This window comes from Falco biarmicus, chromosome 5 (assembly GCF_023638135.1).
Source record: "Falco biarmicus isolate bFalBia1 chromosome 5, bFalBia1.pri, whole genome shotgun sequence".
Taxonomy (NCBI): Eukaryota; Metazoa; Chordata; class Aves; order Falconiformes; family Falconidae; genus Falco; species Falco biarmicus.
The window spans coordinates 47120039-47137991 of record NC_079292.1 but is presented as its reverse complement, the minus strand read 5'-3'; the positions used below and the strand labels follow the sequence as shown (position 1 = coordinate 47137991).

The window sequence follows — 17953 nt, the reverse complement described above, 5'->3', positions numbered from 1 at the left end:
CGCTCCCAGGGCCAGCGCCTCGCCCAGGCCCCTCGCCATGCGCCGGCAGGACGGAGCGCCGCTCCCGGGCGCCTCGCAAGCACCTCCCGACCGGCAGCCGGGGACAAGCGGGCACGGTCCTGCCAAGGCGCTGCGGCCGGCTGGTAGCCGTGTGCCGCCGGTGGGCCCAGCGCCGGGCTGGTGGGAAGCTCCTCCCCAGGGGTGTAGCACAGGAAGAGGTGGAGGTCGGGGGAGCCGCTGGAGCTCCCTGCGAGCCGCTGGAGTTACCGTTACCCGTTTTACTATGTGTGTGTCTTGTATTACAGCCATGCTGCACATCAGTGGCCAGAGCGAGGGGAGAGGGGAGGAAAAGCCTGTTTACACAGACTGCAAACCGCCTGGGGAATAATGCAGGAAAGGAAGTGAGCCGGCTCTGTCTGACTGCTCTGACTTCCTGCTCGCTCTCACACGGGCGCGCACACACACACACACACACACACACTCCGGCCGAAAAAAAAAAGGGGGGGGGGGGGGGGGGAAATCAGGATCTCATTACAAGAGCAACAGAGCGTTTGCAGAAGACTGTCAGCATGGAGAACCAGGGGATTTTACCCAGCTCCCTCTAAACTACCAGGAGAGAGCGGAAAAGTCCCTCAGCCGCTGGGTAGGTACAAGTGCCGCGGCGCCTGCCCCGACTCCTGCAAAGTTTCGGGGGTCTTCGGGGAGGGGGAGAGGAGGCCGGCGCCCCCCTGGCAGGTGGGGCAGCGCGGGGGACGCCGCGGGGCAAACGGCGGGCTGGAGGTGAGGAGCGCGGGGAGGGGGGCTCGGAGCCCCACGCGGGGCCGGGGGGCCCGGGGGTCCTGCCCAGGTGGGGCCCGGGCAGCGCGGACGGCAACGAGGGCAGGGGGCGGCGGCTGGAGGGCGCGGGCTCCCGCCGCCTCAGGGGACTCCTCGCACCGGTCGAGGGCTGCCCCGGGGGCCCTGCCGCCCCCGGGAGCCGCGGGTGTAGGTGAGGGGACGGAGCGTGTGCGCGGCGCGGGCGGGCGCGGGCGGGCGCGGGGGCAGGGGCTGGGGCGTGAGGGGAGACCGGGCCGGGAGGGGGGCGCTGCCTGACAGGGCGGAGCGGTCGGGGGGAGCCCTGGGACCCCTTCCACCCCGCAGCCCCCTCGGCGGTGCCGGGTCGTATCCCACCCCCCCTTCCCCGCCTGTGTCCGGCTGCCGGGGCCGCGGGGGCCTGCCCCGTAGGAGCAGCATCACGATAACGGCGTTCGGGGCGGCGGGGGCCGCCCGGGTGCCTGTCACGGCGGCGGGGGTCGCCGCGGGGTCCCCAGCGCCGCTGCGAGGCCGAGCGGGGCCGGGGGGGAGGCGGGGGCGGGGGCGGGAAGGCTCTTGCAGAAACTGCAGAAGGGGCTTTAAAAAAGAAAGGAAAAAAAAAAAAAGTGTCGGGAGAGTTTCTGGCTTGTCTGGAAACAGCAAGACTAATTGCCATGCGCTTCCGGTTTGAAACTGGCAGCAGACAACATCTTGAAAATGAGTCACTGCAGCTCACAAAGAAACTCTGTGGTTTTCTCCCTCTCAGGTTTATGTATTTGCTCCTTTTTAGAGTTTCCTTTGTAGTCCTCTGCCTTCTCCCTGGCCCTCCCCCTCCCCGCTTTACTTAGCCACCCCCTGCCCCAAGACCCCTTGGCCGACGTGGATAGTTTCCACGACCAGCCGAAAAAACACTAAAAATGTTTGTAAGGGAAGGGGTGGGGGTGGGGGGAAGGAGAGAGAGAGAAAGGGAGAGAAAGTGGAGAGTTGTTTTTGGATCTGGCTTTGCTGAAGGTTAGAGGGACTCTGATGCTGCAGGGGGAAAAAGTTCCCTGAATTTTCCACTGGCTGCAGGAAGAGAGCCCATTTAGTCATGGCTAAGTAATGTCTGCACACACACCAACTAATCTCATTAGGAGTTTCCGTTCGCTAACACAGGAGGGTTTTGTGAAGCCCTGTCAGCCTTTCTAACATTGCAGTTGAAAGGGAGACAAGTTACATCTTTATTTACTTAGGGGTGTAGTGCTAAGACAAGTTTACACCATGCAGCATCTTTTTGGTCATGAGGACTCCAAAAGCCAATGGTTTTGTTTAATTTCAAGCAGAAGGTCATGGTTCATCTCGTATTTTGCTCATACAGACTTTTCAGTTATTTCAGATTAAATGTAATTTATGCATAGATAGTTTGATAGGGTGAAGTGCAGAGATGAGGTACACAGAAGCCTGTGTTACAACCGGTATGTGCTATGCATCTGTGACAGTTGTGTGTAACTGCACTATTAGAAGGCTCTTGTGCCAAGATACTGAGGTGATGGTCGTGTACATTCACTCACATAACCCTCCCATACTGGTGCTTTACATATCTAATTTTCAAGAGATTTTGTACATGCCGCTTTTGTCTTAGTGGTTTGTGTAATTATTTAATGATGATGATTTATTTTCATAGTGGTCCTGAAAGAAGTCTATGTTCAGAATTAGAAAGATTTTTGCCATGCCCCATAAGTTAGAAGTTAACAACTTTGTGCAAAAAAAAAAAAAAAGGTCTGGAGCAAACAAAGAAAATGGAGTCTTGCTTGCAAGTGAGTTTTGACTTGAGGAAATATCAAAAAATGTGAATAAAATTGCATGTAATAGGAAATAACACTTAGCTACTTATGTGAGTCATCATTTGATAGCACTAAACTAGCAAATATTGTGCAAAAAAGTAGTACTTGGTTGGAGAACTAATTGCAATATACTATGTGTTTACCTTAGAGGGTCTTCAGTGTTTCCTGTACTTCCTATGTCCAAGCTGCTTAGAAAAGTTCTTTATTAACATCATTTTACAGAGGACTTTTATTACTGGATTAGTGGTACAGTCTCCATACACTGATGCCTCTTGATTTCCTAGTTGAGCAGAGAAGAATTTTTGGAGTAGTGTGTAAAACAAAAAATGCCTAATCTCTGTTTCAGTCAAATGCAGTCATCAGGTAGTAAGAGCTTTTGGAGTTCAGGAGTTTTATTTCCTTGGTAAAATTCTAACTGCATTACTGGGCATAATGTTCAAAAATCTGTTGAATATGTTATGGAACAGTTAGTGTGGTGTACAATACCAAAACTCGTACTGAAGAGCGTTCCCTAGCTCTTATTATTTCTCTTTGAAATACGAACATTAAATTGCCCACTTATTGCATTAAATATTGAAGGAATTTCAGTGTGCCATTTAATGAATCAGCGTAGATGAAGCACACACATATACAGATAAATATATATGTAGTTTATCTACACTGTATAAATTTCATACATTGTTTTCACTCAGCATAAATAAAAGCATCTTGATGTCCTCATAGAAAAACAGATGTAGTAGTAGTGTACTAGTTGTGTTCTGTATATTTGAAAAAGTGAGTAAGAAGTAATCTATATATGTGTCAAAAATACAACAGTTCTGTTTGGAACAGAAAGAAAAATCCAAATATCAAATAGTGCGTGATGGTTTTCACTCAAATAATAAAGGTGTTTTCACTGTAAGTATGATTTTATTCTTTACCTGTTTTAATTTACAAAGTATGAAGGTGTGTGAGAAGAATACATAGTATCTCCTAAGAGAGGAGATATTGTCATCATTGCTTGTATGTTGATTTTCCAAATCCCGTCTATGAGTTGTTCCTAAAAAGAAGAAACCTACAGGTTTATATCCTTTCTGATGTCACCAACTCCAGCTAGATGCAACAGCTGAAATAAGCACAGGGCGAGAAACTCAGCTACAGTCTTCCTCATGACTGCTTTTATAAACCACTGTGAACATGGATGCTTTTATGTGTAGAAACAAAAATATTTTATTCATTTGCAGTTCTTACTGCTTACTGATTCACAGTGGTTCTTTGCTCCTGTTACTTAATGTTATTTCGTTAAACTTAAATCATGAAAAGTATCTCACTCCAAAGGCTGAAGTATTCCCCTTTGCTGTGCATGAAGTCCAGTTACATAAAATTTACCTTCTTGCTGTAATGCCCTTCTTGGGATGGAGGCATACTTATGATAGAGGTATTCTTATGGGAAGGTATTACTGGTCAAGTGACTTAATATAACTGAAGTTGAAATTTACCTTGGTTTAAACATCTGTTCTGGAGGACTTGGCACAGAATGAAAGTAATCTTGAAGGTTCACTAAGGTGCTTGGAGCTTGTTGCTTGCTCTGAGGTTCCTAAGATTACATGTAGGAAGATAGGTATACCTAATACGGATGTGGAGGTCTATCAGCTGTACAGAAAATACAGATTTTAGCTTTGGGAATGCAATCACATGACAACATGTTGCTTCAGAAGAAAGAAATGGATGCCAAAATAAACAGACGTTTGGCTACTGAAGGTAAGGGAGAGTGGGATAAGGGCGGGAGAACCAACACACAGTTATTTGTGAAGCATGTATTTATAAAAACTTACTTTGACTAGTGTATCTTGGTGACCTGGTATAAAATTCGTATGCTCATGTAGTTACTGTTATCTCTGTGAGCAGTTGTCGGTCATAGTACTAAATAATCTAGGATAGCAAAGATAAACTAGCTAGGACTTCCCACAGAGATATGGCAGGTTGGACTCATTTGTGCCATTCAAACCGTTTACCAGTTTTCTTGTGGTGGCTCCGATGTGCAGCATGCCTGGATGCTGCTGCTTGAATCCATCTAGAGCCGTGACACTGATTATAGGACACTGTCAGCCTGAGCCCGTTGCAAAGAGCACTGTTGGTTTTGAGCTGCGGTGTGTCTTTATAACCGCACCCAAGGGTTCATGCAGCAGGCTGTCACTCACAGGCCTTTGAAAATCCTGTTGTGCTGTGCATCCCTGGGTTGATTCACGTGGCTTTCTCCTTGGTGTTCACCACAGCAGGGAATCTCACAGTCTCGAATCATTAGACAGATACTTTTGTCAGTGGCTTGCTAAATGAATCAACTAATATTCTGGAGGCTGTTGAAAGCTCTTGAAAGACTGAATATGTGTGTTCTCATGTTGAAGTATTTTGTTGAAAAATGAATGATTAAAGAATTAGTCATGATTTGGAGGAGAATGTCAAGGTGTAGGCACAGGAAGTCTAGCTCACTGCACCGCAAAATACAGGGCTGCATGTATGGAAACAAAGCAGATGAAGCACAAAGTATGTCTCATCTGTGCGCTTCACAAAAAGAAAATGCGTCTTTGTCCTTAAAGCTTTCCTTAACTCAGTAATTGTGTCAGAATTCAAATTCTTAATTGTTTGCTGTTAAGAGTGGATATTAATTCAAAAGATCTTTGAAGGAGACTTGCTGCTTTTCTAAAAGCAAAGACTAAAGAAAATACCTGCCATAAGCATTGTGAAAATATCACTAAGGCACTAACTGCCAGCTAATTCAATGCCATTTAATAACTGTATAGTCATTTTGCATTTTTAATTTTGTATGAATACTGTGGTAGTTTTTGCAGTACCAAAAAGTACCCTGGAACTGTTGATCTGCTTAATCAGTGTAATTCATGGCTGGTATCTCAGAGTGTACTGAAACACTAAATATTTAAGTAATTATTTTATAGTTATATTACAGTTAAGAACGTTGGAGGACAACTTTTGCCATGACCTAAGCAGATACGACTCAGCTGAAAATTAGACTTTTTTACTCTGATGGAGTTAGTTACCAACATCACGTCTGATTTGCTCAAGTAGCATTGCTGTGACTAAAGCAGTGGTGTTTGTCCTTTTCGTATCTGTGGAGCCATAATTATTTTTGAGCAGTTGTGCAGATGCCTATGTTGCAGTTGAGCCAACTGTAGTAGGACGGTGGTACTTTTGCCCCTCCTTTAGGAGGAACCCATAGACTTCTGTGTCAAGGGCCACATGTTGAAAACTGCTCGCCTGTATGATGACACCTATGAAATGGATACACCTATGAACTAAGACAAATATCAATCAGCTGTGTGAAGAAAAGTTTCTAAAGACTATGCCATGTGCTCTGTCTACATCTGAGCAGTTAGATACAGCTCAGGGTCTTCAGGAGAAGGATTTCTGTAGGAAACCACAAACTTACTTTGTTTTGATCTTTTAAAGCACTTAGACATGTATTTATTTTTGAGTGTGTCAGCACTTCTGTTAATGCACTGAGATTAACTGCATGTTGCAAACATTTAAATGCTAGCCTAGGCCTTGAATGTAACTAAGGCGTTGGAGTAACTCTTGCTTGCCCTGTGCGAGTGTCCTCCTAGTCTTCCCATAGCTTTTCTCTAAATTTTGCAGTGTCAGGATGTATTGCGTGTGTGAGGGATACTGCCCATTCTCTGGCTTTCCTCAGACCCATTTCAGTCATTTCAATCACATCTGTGTTGCTGCTTGCCAACTTACTACTTGGTATTTGAAGATTCAGAATATACTTTGGATACTCCTTGCAAATACCAGTTACTGTATGTTAAGGTATTTTGGCTTTCACGCAAACAACCCTGTCTTAGTTTATTCAGCTTTAAAGTATACAATTTTTTTGATTTTGTGGATCCTAACTTGAAGATAATTTGAGGTACTGGGAGAGGAAAACTTACGTCTTACATGTTGTCTTTTAGTTTTAACTGTCACTAAATTATGTAATGAATCATTTGGTTGTAATTTTTATGGTTCTTACCAATCATTCAAATGTGGTAGAAGGTTTCTAAGCACTAACCTATTAAGTCCTGTTAATACAATTTTACAAGACAGGTCTTTCTCTGAAAATACTAGTGAACAAGCAAAGACGTTTGTGTAAAATATGTTTTCACAGTTGTACAAAAAAGATTATATTCTATCTAAATGGTTTTAATCAAATGCCCTCCTATAAGTTTCCCATCCTCATTTTGCAAAACAGCTGACAGTTCATCTGGAAAACAGATTTCTATTACGCATCCATTTGCCTCTATTGTGGTGATACCACCTCTTTACTGCCTCTCTGTATATTTCTTTTTTTGTTTTGGTTTTTGATATGAAGAAAATTGATCAGATGTATTTCAGTTTAAGCTTTTTGGGAAAGATGCTAATGAGTGTTATTGTTTTCAAATGTTTATATTGTGGTAATGTTGAGTGGCCTCTGTTGTATCAAGTCACAATATGGTACAAACAAAAAGTTTATAGACTCAAGTACCACTATTATTTGTTCCCAGCAATTAACAGTAAATCATGAGAAGAAATAATCTTTTAAAAGCATTTGGAAAGTAAGAACAAATTCCTTTTGCAACTCTGTTAGCTAAATCTGGAGAAAGTTGACTACCTTCAGAGAATATCTTCCATGTTATACTAATACAGCTGAGATGGGAATGTGGGTTTAGATTCTAGATACAGACCTCTGTGAAGTCTGGTGACTCACAGCAACTGGCGTGTGTGGTTAGTTTAGCAAACTGCGAGCGTGGAATAGGACTGGTATAGGAAATATGACTGCAGCTCTCCTTCAGTACTGCCGCTTCAGTACTGAAGCGTTGTGATGCAAATACTTCCAAAACTGCACAGTACCAAGGCTGGATTGTTTCCCTGGAACTAGGGTACAATAAAACTGACTGTACAATCTCATCCAAGTTGAGGAGAGGCGGAAGAGGCTTTAAATTTTATTTAAACGTGGAATCTTATCCAGGGTTCAGCATACAAATCAAAATAGTGGCTGTTATGTATCCTGAGCATCAGACACTAACAAACTAGTTGGTGTATTGATATCAATTCTAAACATGGGCAATCTAGGCACTTTGTATACCAGTAATCCTCGAAATAGTGTCCCGTTTGTTTCTCCGTCATAGTTTGCAGCTGCCATGGGAATTAGTTTAAGTACAGAGGACACAGACAGTACAGTAAAGTAACAATCAGATCTTCTGTTGGCTGAAAATCTCATGTATTTTTTTATATATTCTGTTGGGTATTCCAGCATTTAATGAATGATGTTAGGGGAAATGTGTGGGTGTGACCTTCAGGTTCTTGTTGGTGTAGTAGGCAAGTGAATAATGCCAGAAGATAAGAATCTTTTAATTGGGTTTCAGTTTAGCTTGGCGCATGATAAACATGCATATTAGAACTTTGATTAGAAAGGAGAATAGCAATCTTTGAGATTTTGACTTGTAAGAGTGATTCTTAATTTAGGTTTTTACTATGAGACCATTGCACACAGAAATAATAGCATTTAAAGTGAAAAATATAGACCTTGACTAGTTGCTCATTTTTTATGACTAAGGAACTTACACCCTGGCTCATGCTCCAAGAACTATTGCAATAGCACTAAAGTTTTGGGAAGAAATTATCCAGGTAAAATACCTCTATGTGTATGTAGGTTACCATCTGCTGAGTTGTGTTGTGCCATTTTCAGTATAATGCTATAATTGACTCCCCTTGCAATGTGGCAATATACAGGTAAGCCTGTATATTTTTTAATAGTTTGATGGCTCATTTTGCTAATAGAGCAAATTCTGAAAATGCAGTGTGCATGGGAAGGTGAGCTCTGACTGCCAGTGTAAGCTGTGATGATCTTGCTTCAGGTTTTGTGGAAATTGCCAGCCACCTCAGTTTGCCTGAACAGAACTCCCAGGACTACATTTCCTGTGCTTCTGGCCACGTTCCTCTCTGCTCATGGTCTTAAAAAGACGTGGTGGTTTATCTAAGTTTCTAGTCTAGGAAAAATCGGTTGAGAAGGGAAGATCAGGTAAAAAATCTGAATATGAAATGTTTTAAAACCAACATTTGAGACAGTTTAGTAGTATTAATACACCATTTGAAATATTAGAGGCACTAGCATAAGTTACAAAGCATTTGTTCTGTTGTCACAAAATTGGAAAATTTAATACTTCAGTTTAAGAAGGGAGTGGAGGTAAGGAAAAAGCATTTACATTTGGGAGTAATCATCACTAGGTATGTCATGTAAACTTTCAGAATAACCACTGTTCCTGGAGGCTGTATCTTGTGCCCTCTTTAGCTATTTTTTTTTGTTTTCATGCATATCTTCTCTGAATTTATCAAAGGGACTATCAGAAGTTTTATATAGGGCAGTCAAATAATCATGATCTGTGTGCTACTGATGCCGACAAAAAATGTAAGAGAAAGTCATATGGGAAAAATAAACATATAGGGCTGGCTTTGAAAGGAGAAGTCCCTCAGATTGCATTGTAGTGCATTGCCAGCGTGCCACAGATGTGCACCACATGAGCAGAAAGCAGTGTGAGGAGTCTGCATTCATTTTATGTCCCAAGGTGAATGGTTGGAGCCATTATGGGTTTATGTAGTTTTGTTTACAGCTAGCTTTAGAAATAGTTGAGCACGTTATGTTTTTAAGCCTTTCACGGGGAGACAACTAGCCATATTCCCTCCTGCTAAGGGCTTTTATTCCAGTCAGATTAAAAGTGTTTCTTGAACTGCATCCTTACGGAGAATCTGAAAACACTCGTGCTCTAGAGGCGGTGTCATCACACCTCTGCTTGGCAGGCGACCAGTCCTTTGTTGTATTAATTTGGAGGTTGCAGAGCCTTCTTCCTTTGGACATCTGCCCCCGCCTTTCTTTGACTTAGTTAAAAAAATCAAAAAACTGTAAACATTGTATTACCAGGTGTACCTACTGGAGGCATTACTGGATATGTGTGCGAGTGCTTTCTTTTCTCCAGTGGAACTTGATGTTAGCCTATGATATTTTGCTAGATCTTGCTGCTGTCTCTTTTGTGTTGCTTTTAACCACATGAGCCTGTTTATTTTTCTAAATGTGCTGGGCCAGAACAGTGGGTATTCTTGCTTGAGAAGGAGACCTTGTAAATTATTACTGTAAATAATCTTTTAAGTTAGAACACCAAGTTAAGAGAAGACTATTAGGCAGAGTAGGCATACCTCATGTGACTGGTAAGTACATCGGCCAGCAAAACCTTCTGTGCTTTTTTGGCACATCCGTAAACCAGCCTGAGTTTGTGTGGCAATATTACTGCAGTTTTGCAGCAAATCGGAACTTGCGTGTTGGGGCACTCTGTAACTTTTTCTAATGTTTCCACTGGGTGGTGCTGCAGGAATTCCTTTTTTTTTTTTTTTTTTTTTTCTTCTTTTTTTTTTTTTTTTTCACTTGAATCTGCATTTCCCAGAAAGACGCCTCTAAAATATAATAGGAGGAAGTCCTGATTTAGAAAGTTTTTGCAGTTTCAACACAATGGAAGAACTCGGAGGATGCTCTGGCAGGAAATGTCCTGGTTGCTGGATGTGGAAAAATTACCAGCATTCTGTATCATACACACAGTTCCCTAAAGTGCCCTGGCTATGGATTGCACCATTAGTTTGATTTATTACCTTCAAGAGAGAAAGTTCTGCATCAAGTTGAAACAGGTATATTTACACACTTAGCTGCAAGCTTATTTTTTAAAGGTCAATTAAATTTGCAGTAAGATCTCCTTTGATGAGTCCTTGAAAACTTTGAGTAAACAAATTTGTATTTGTTTTTCCTCCTTTCTGGTGGAATCACCAACTTTTTACCAACCACATCCTATTTATCATCCTTGAAGCATCTCTGTTGAGAAATAAAGTGTGAGGACTGACTCAGACTTTCGCCTTGTTCTTTCAGATGTTTCCGAGCAAACATTTGGGCATATTTGGCAGTTGTCTTTAACCTCTCATGATATACTCACTGTTATACAGATGAATTTTTAGTGAAAAATGTTATGGCTGACTGATTTTTTTGATTATTCTAGGAAAGTTTCTTTTCTTGATCAGCACCCTTTTGCCTCTGTAATCAAATGCAAAACAAGCGTTCTTCAATTTTTTTAATAGAAACTAAAATTTAAAAGAGGAAAAATTGGCCTAGAGGATTTGTAAGCTGTTCAGCTTTCCATACGGACATTCACTTTAGAACTATGTTAAAAATGTATGTAGCTGAAACAGCTAGAGACTGCCTTACTCCATATTTTTCTCTAAATATACTCTTTGATACTTGTCATTATGGAATGGAATTGTTTTGGTAATTTCCAACAAAAGTTTTTTTAAACTCTCACAATTGTTTATAAGTATTAACATACTTCAAAAATTACTATGGTTTAGCAAAATCTCAATTTCTAGTATTGAGGAATGGTGGTTAAAAAAATAATGACAAAACAGTCATGTTCTTTTACATGTTATTGCAGCAGTCATCTCAAGGGTTAAAATGAACCTGAGACACTTAGAAAAATAAAACCAGAGCTGCTATTACAAACTGGGACAGATGTAGGAGGCCAGGTTTCCTGTGGTCCATTTTCCAGTTTCCTGGCTGCAACCTGCAGAAATAAAGGAAGCCGAATGCTTAAGTGAATGAGAAGCTAACAATGCCCCATGTCACGCTGCTCAGAGAAACGTGCTGTTGGCCAGAATTAGGATACAAAAGCAGTAAGTTGATGTACAAAAAATATACACACGTTTTCCAGAGACGTCAAAAAGGAGGGGGGAAAAAAAAAAAAGGCATCTGTTACAGAGAAATGCTGTGTGCTTGCAAAAGCACACACTTGCCTGTAAGGGAAATGTAAGTGGAGGTGTGTGACTGCTGTGGTGGGGCATACAAAAAGGAGCTCAATCTTTTGCAGCTGCTTTGGCAACAGAAGGAATCAGCAGTTTCTTCATACAGTAAGGGAAATTAATTTCCCTGCTCTGCCTCTGCCTCTTAATCCTTTTCATGTACATGTCTGATCACCATCTCTGTGTGACTACCTACAGTGCATAATGCTGGCTAACACCTTTTATGTCTTCCTGATTTAATTGATCTCCAGCTGATTTTTTTCAGCCTCCGGGCTCCCCAGCCAGTCTATCCCGCTCAGCTGTCCCTCCTCTGCCCCAAGTTCCACGACCTGGTTTATAGCTCAGCATCCCAGATGTTCCTCTGCGGACCCTCTGAAGCAACAAGGGGCTGGTTTTGATCCGAATGCCTTGGGGGATTCCTAGTTTTAGCCTTCAGAACTTGTTCATGTCAGTTGTCCAGGATCAGCAGTATATCTTTTTGTTTTAGAAAGGCTCGAGGGGAGCTGACATGGAGTGGGGAGAAAGAATCCCGGTAGGAAACCTGGAGTATGTGGGAGAACGGAAGATAAGAACGCATCTATAACATAGTTGCATGGAAGCTAAGGACCTCTGTAGAGGTCCTGAATGCTACAGAGTTGCTTTCCAGCTTTCTGCTGGAAAGCTTTTTTCTTCTAGGTTTTCCTATGGAACAGTCCTACAAAACTTAATGCCCCAAAGACTATCCTGCTTATCTTACAGTTCATGTCATAAACCTTTCTGATACTGAGCTTTTTATTTAGCTAGCCTTCTTTGTCTCTGAGCCTCCCGGTTTTCTACTGCCTGGATTTAAGATGGTTTACTTACTTATTTTACATTGCCCAGCAGGTTAATGACTAGGGTTTTTTTGGACCTTAATGCCACTTTCCTGACATTTTGTTACGTAGAATTTTGTATGTATTGTCTTGGGCAAAAAAAAAATGGTACTGCAGCTCACCAGCACCTGCATTTTTATGTACTGTTGGTAGCATGAGTTGCATAATCCTTTTATAAGGCTTGCTCATGCTGGTAGCAGTCAGTCTCTGTACACTACGGGGAGAGCTAGTGTTTGGCATGTGGGCCCTTCACCGAAGTGAGGAATTTAGGCATCCCCTGTACAGGAAAATAATATCTTAGATGGGATTCTTTGCCCTGTGGATATCTCTGTCCTTTTCTATTATTCTCTTCAGGGAGAGCTTACAGTGTTGACTTTGCTGCTGCTCTAAGTTGAGGCATTTCCGTTCGTCCCTTATTTTGGTTGAAAAGAATAGGGGCAGTATTATCAGCGGAGAGATTCTGAGTTGCCTCCTTCCTGCATCAGTCCTGAACTTTAAATTTGATGTGAGGAGATCACATTGTATCACACTGATCATGCAGTTGGTAGGTTTTGTATTGGGAGGGGATGGCCAGGGGACACATTTGAAAGAATATAAATTGGTAGTGTAGAGCGTGTTAGTGTGGTTACCTGTCACAGCGAAAACTTGGTCCTGAAATATGCTTTTGCTGGCTAAGACAGCATTTCCAAGTACAATTCCTTCTAGCTATGCTAGTGATTATTTGCGTTGGTGATAGTGGAACTGATCACAAAGTAAAATTACTAGGCTATTTAGGTCAGGTCAACCTAACACATTTTGTTTCAGGGCTTAGAAAATATCTTTGAATGTCAAATGCATTGTATAAATATTTGGAAAATGCTAAGATGGCAAAACGACCTGTGTTAAAGTTAATGGATGAAAAATTAGACTCTCTTGTCTATATGAATTTTAATTAGGCTTTCCATGACACAGAATATATGTTTCTTACATAGGTTGCCTGTCTTGTTCTGTACCGTAGATGGATGTCACTATCTAAATAAGTGATTTTTTTAAAAACTATTTTTATCCTAATCCATGTAATTCAGTATGTGGTTCCATGTATTATTTATTGCCCAGCATTCAAATCCTGTACTGAGCACAGAAGTAACAAGAATATTTATTGTTACTATTTAATATTAATAAAGAATTGAATGAAATGTGAAATATATGCCCTGTCGGAAGTGACCACATCCTAAGACCTGTTCCTGTCAAACTAAGACAAGACACTGAATTTCCTCTAAGTCAGTAAAACTGCAAACCAGTTAGAAAATACATAAATGAAATACAATGTTTTCTGAAGGTTTCTGACTCCTCCCAATCATAATTTGTAATAACTTTTAATATAGCTCACACATTTTTGATTAAATTACATGTCTTGTAATATATCTGTCTTGTGATTCTTTTGCTCCACCACTCAAGTGAGGCACAAGTTAAGGCTTAGTACACTGTGTGGACACTTAATACTTTGTGGAACCCTAAAATGGTGCCTGTAGTGAAAGGCAGGTTAATACTTCTGTTGACCTGGCTGGAAATGAAATATTTTGCATCAGTTAAAAAATTCTGTCACCACAGGATCTTAGATTTTGACTGTTCTGCAAATCACATTTTAGAGAATGTAAATGAGATGCAGATATTAACACCAGTTCACTGAATTCAAGGTATTTAGGATTTTACATCACCATGTATGCTGAGCATGAAGCTTCTATTAGAGGTAGTTACAGCTGTGAGTATTCGGTGCAACTCAGACCTGAGTGCCTCCGGTTGGGTGCTTAGAAGAAAAGGACCATACAGTTAATGATCAGCTGAAAATGTAATTTGCCTGATTTGCCTCATGTAGGAATCATATACATTACAGTTGCTATACAAGCAATATGGGAAGCTTTATACAGGAACTCTGCGGCAGATGGAAGGAAGAAGTACAATGCAGCATTGAGCTGTTTTAATCTCATTTCTGTATGGGCAGACTTGGGTCATATCCAGTAGAAGATTTATGCGTGTACCAGTTAAGCACATCGATGTTGAATTGTGAGGTGCGCAGGTCCTTTACAAAGCCTGTTCAGAGCTATGCATTTGGAGAGTTGATGGTAAGGTAAGCAGGGTGGTGAGGAGCTGCCTAAATCTAACCCCACCACAGCCATCTGCCCTGTATCCAGCACCTGAAGTGCCCCCAGAGACTATGTGTCTATCTCAGCTGGCTGAAGAACTGATCACCAAGAACTGAGCCACTTTGAAAAAGGTGGCAGTAACCTTTTATGTAATAACCTGATGGAACTCGCCTCTCCTTAGGCACGGGGACAGATAGTACAGAGCAGGTACTCCTGTAGGATATTCTTACCCGGGCTTGCACTCTTCATGGGTTTTACATTATACCTATGGCTGAGTCACCATGAGACCCACACTCGGTACATAAAATGGAATCCAAAACTGTTTACATTTTACAAATGGTAAGCGTCAGAAACCGGGTTCATAATGGAAAGTGTAGTGCACCATTAGCTGTAGGTTACCCTGTTCTTGGGTAGAGGTGAATGGGGATGGAGCAGACCACAGCAAAACGTGCTTCGCTGTGAGTTCAGTTCCACCTAAACCCTCTGAAGAGGCATGGTTGCTGATGATCTGAAGGAAGACGTAATTTAAAGTCTGGATGAGAGAGCTGTATCTCTGAGGTGTTGTAGTGTTTTGGCTGATGGCATGGTGGTGGATTTTGTTTTGATGCTAGTATAACTCTCTTCCATCTTTAATTTCCTCAGCTGAAGTTCAACTGACAGGTCTTTGTAGCATGGGACACCTGTGCACATTTTAATACAATTTTGTCGAAAGATGTAAGTTTCTTCTAATTTTCTAAAGCAAAGGAAGTTCTGTTTGTGATTTCTTGTTCAGAAGAGTTGTGTGATAGAGGCTGAAATTATGCAAAGTATCACTGTATAATACTTGATGTTCAGAAACTAATACGATTTAGAAGTAATATGGCTGTATATACCTACACATTTAGTGAAGTAAGTGGCAAAATTTGTAAATATTAATTTAAAAGTGTGTATATATGATACCAGATTAATAGGGATACTTTGTTAGCTATGATGTTCTAGATAATCTGTTAAAGATGTTAAGATTTGCACAGATGGTATAGTTTAAAGGAACTTTTTAAAGATTGTAAAGCAAGTATAAAACCTTCAGGTATATTTAATCCTAGCTGTACGTTTTTCTTCTTGCCTTACACTATGTGGAAAAGGATTTGTATAAAGTGATTTAAAAATGCAAACCTTTGAAAGTGCCAGATCATCTGTATAGGCAGGTCCGTTTTAGGGATACGGATCAGTCCTGGGAGCCTGTGCCGTCTCTTGAAGGTGCTCTGCAGTTACTGTGGTACATAGCTGGGTGTCAGGGAGGGGCATTTTTGTCCTTGTCATTCAGACCGGATTCTCAGTTCATTAGAGAAATGCAGGGATAAGAAAAGCGCTTTTAATTCTGCAAACACGTTTGGCCAGTGTACCTAGAAACTATTTGGACCAAAATAGAGCTCCAAATTGTGTTTTTCTGTAAAACTATTGACAACGTTCTCTAGCATCTTTAACTTGCGTTTACACTAGTGAAGCTTATGCAATTTATTTTCGTTTATACGAGTGAAGCTTATGCAACGTTATTTCCTTAGTGCTGGGGCAGGCTTGGGAAGGCAGATGCCCCCGCAGCCGCCCGCTGAGCGGGTCCACCCGGTGGATAGTTGGGGACTTGCGCCCTCGTGTGGCCAGCACACCGAAGGGAACGGCAGGCAGCGAGCCTGGCGTCTGCCGGCCAGCTAATCTGTTGGGACACAAACAGCAATGTGTTAGGAAACAAAATGAGAAAGAAAGTTAAAAATCATGAGCTTGTTTAGGTAAAGACAAAAAATATACGTTGTCGTATGTACAAAGGTAAGTCAGGTCATAATTAGCCCTGTTAGCATCATAGTTGGTTAAACCAGTAATACTGGCATTAGTTAGACATAATATAGTCGTAGAATCGTTTAGGTTGGAAAAGACCTTTAACATCATCGGGTCCATCAACTTTCCAAATTAATCAGGAAAGGCTAAGAAAACATGATTTGATACCCTGTTATGTTAACATGCTAAGGCTAGCAACATTGAAAGTGAGGCAAAATCTCATTTTGTATTTCTGTAGTTTAAAAGGTCAGTTTTAGGTGCATCTTCGCTACAATAATAAATTGTCTTCCGTTGCAGCACTCTGAAATTTTAAGTGGTGTATATGCCTGTGCTGAGTTGGAAAATAGTAATTCTTTAAATTTATGCTTCTGTTGCAATACCTGAAAAAAAGGTTAATTCTAGGGAGGGCTCTACTAGTAGTACAAGCAGTTCGCAGAGGAAAAAATATTCAAACAACCTTAGAAGTGAGATGTGGGCACTGTTAAAATATTCCTAGTTCTCAGCTGTGCATATGATAATGAACGGAAAGATCCCTGTTAGAGAAAGGTTCAGGGTAAACATCACTCACTTTACTGTGCTTAAGCGTACTGAACTTTCAGCATTTCTGCAAAATACATAGTACCATTTGAGCTATTTGAATTGGCAAACAGAAGTAGCAAGAGCCATTTCAGGGCCTGGAAAAAACAAAATAGACAAAGGCCATATGACATCGGATAGACAAAGGCCGTATGGCACTGGGAAGGCAGGTGGTGTATGGTGGGAAGGAGAAAGAGTGTAGTTTCTGGTCAGCCAAAGACAGCTGCTCTGGTTTTTCCCTTTTCCTTCCCTTCTTCACAGTTACATACCCAAATAAGTTCAGTAGGCTTATCATGACAGTAAACAGCAGTTTCCCAGCTCATTTCAGTGGATAGTTCCATCAAGTCCTTCCCCCCCCCCCCCCCATATGTCCCTTTGAAAGGTGGTTGCATTCATTGAATTGAAGACACCAACTGGAGGTGACCCTGTACCATGTGAACTATGTGAGCAATGCTTTTCTAAATACTTACTCTAAATATGTGTCCCTTCAGAAAATAGCAGTGGAAAAAATACTGAAACGGGAGTGCAAGACTCGTAGGTCTTGTGGATGTTTGGTTGTAAATGGTATAGTAAGCTTCCTTTACTCTGTTACGTAGAATGACTCCTACACAGAACTTATAACTGAAATGAGCATTGGGTAGAACACCTGCTCCCAAATGTTTTTCACACTGTTGGTCTCCTTTGTCCCTTGTAGGTATGGAGAGTGCAATCACACTGTGGCAGTTCCTTTTGCAGTTGCTGCTAGACCAGAAACATGAGCACCTGATTTGCTGGACGTCTAATGATGGCGAATTCAAGCTACTCAAGGCAGAAGAAGTGGCTAAGCTGTGGGGACTCAGAAAAAACAAAACTAATATGAATTATGACAAGCTGAGCCGAGCGCTCAGATACTATTATGACAAGGTAAATTTTGTTATTCTCATGCAGACTAAGAAAACGGAAACACTGCCATGTAATATTTCATCTCTGTGTGGAAGCTATTGAGAAGTTCCTCTAACTAGTTTTTACAGTAGACGATATTGAAGGCAATCGCAGTGGAGGTAAGAGGGCAGCTAAAAGACTCACAGGAAGACACTGTACATCCCATTTCCTGAGGAGGGGAGGTTTTGACCTAGGTTTACACTTACTGATGCTTTCA

General features: G+C 41.6%; 1 protein-coding gene across 3 annotated transcripts in view; it reads left to right on the top strand.

Moving 5' to 3' along the window:
* Positions 1-221: 221 nt before the first annotated feature.
* The window catches only part of ELK3 (ETS transcription factor ELK3), a 39683-nt gene continuing 21951 nt past the window's right edge, over positions 222-17953 (top strand). Inside the window, exons 1-2 of one of the 3 annotated variants that reach the window (XM_056341761.1) lie at positions 222-643; positions 17510-17718. In XM_056341761.1, coding sequence (XP_056197736.1) covers positions 17512-17718 — 207 coding nt within the window. In that variant the 5' untranslated portion in view covers positions 222-643; positions 17510-17511. The remainder of the gene's footprint in view (positions 644-17509; positions 17719-17953) is intronic. The other 2 variants (XM_056341759.1, XM_056341760.1) reach the window with 2 other exon arrangements.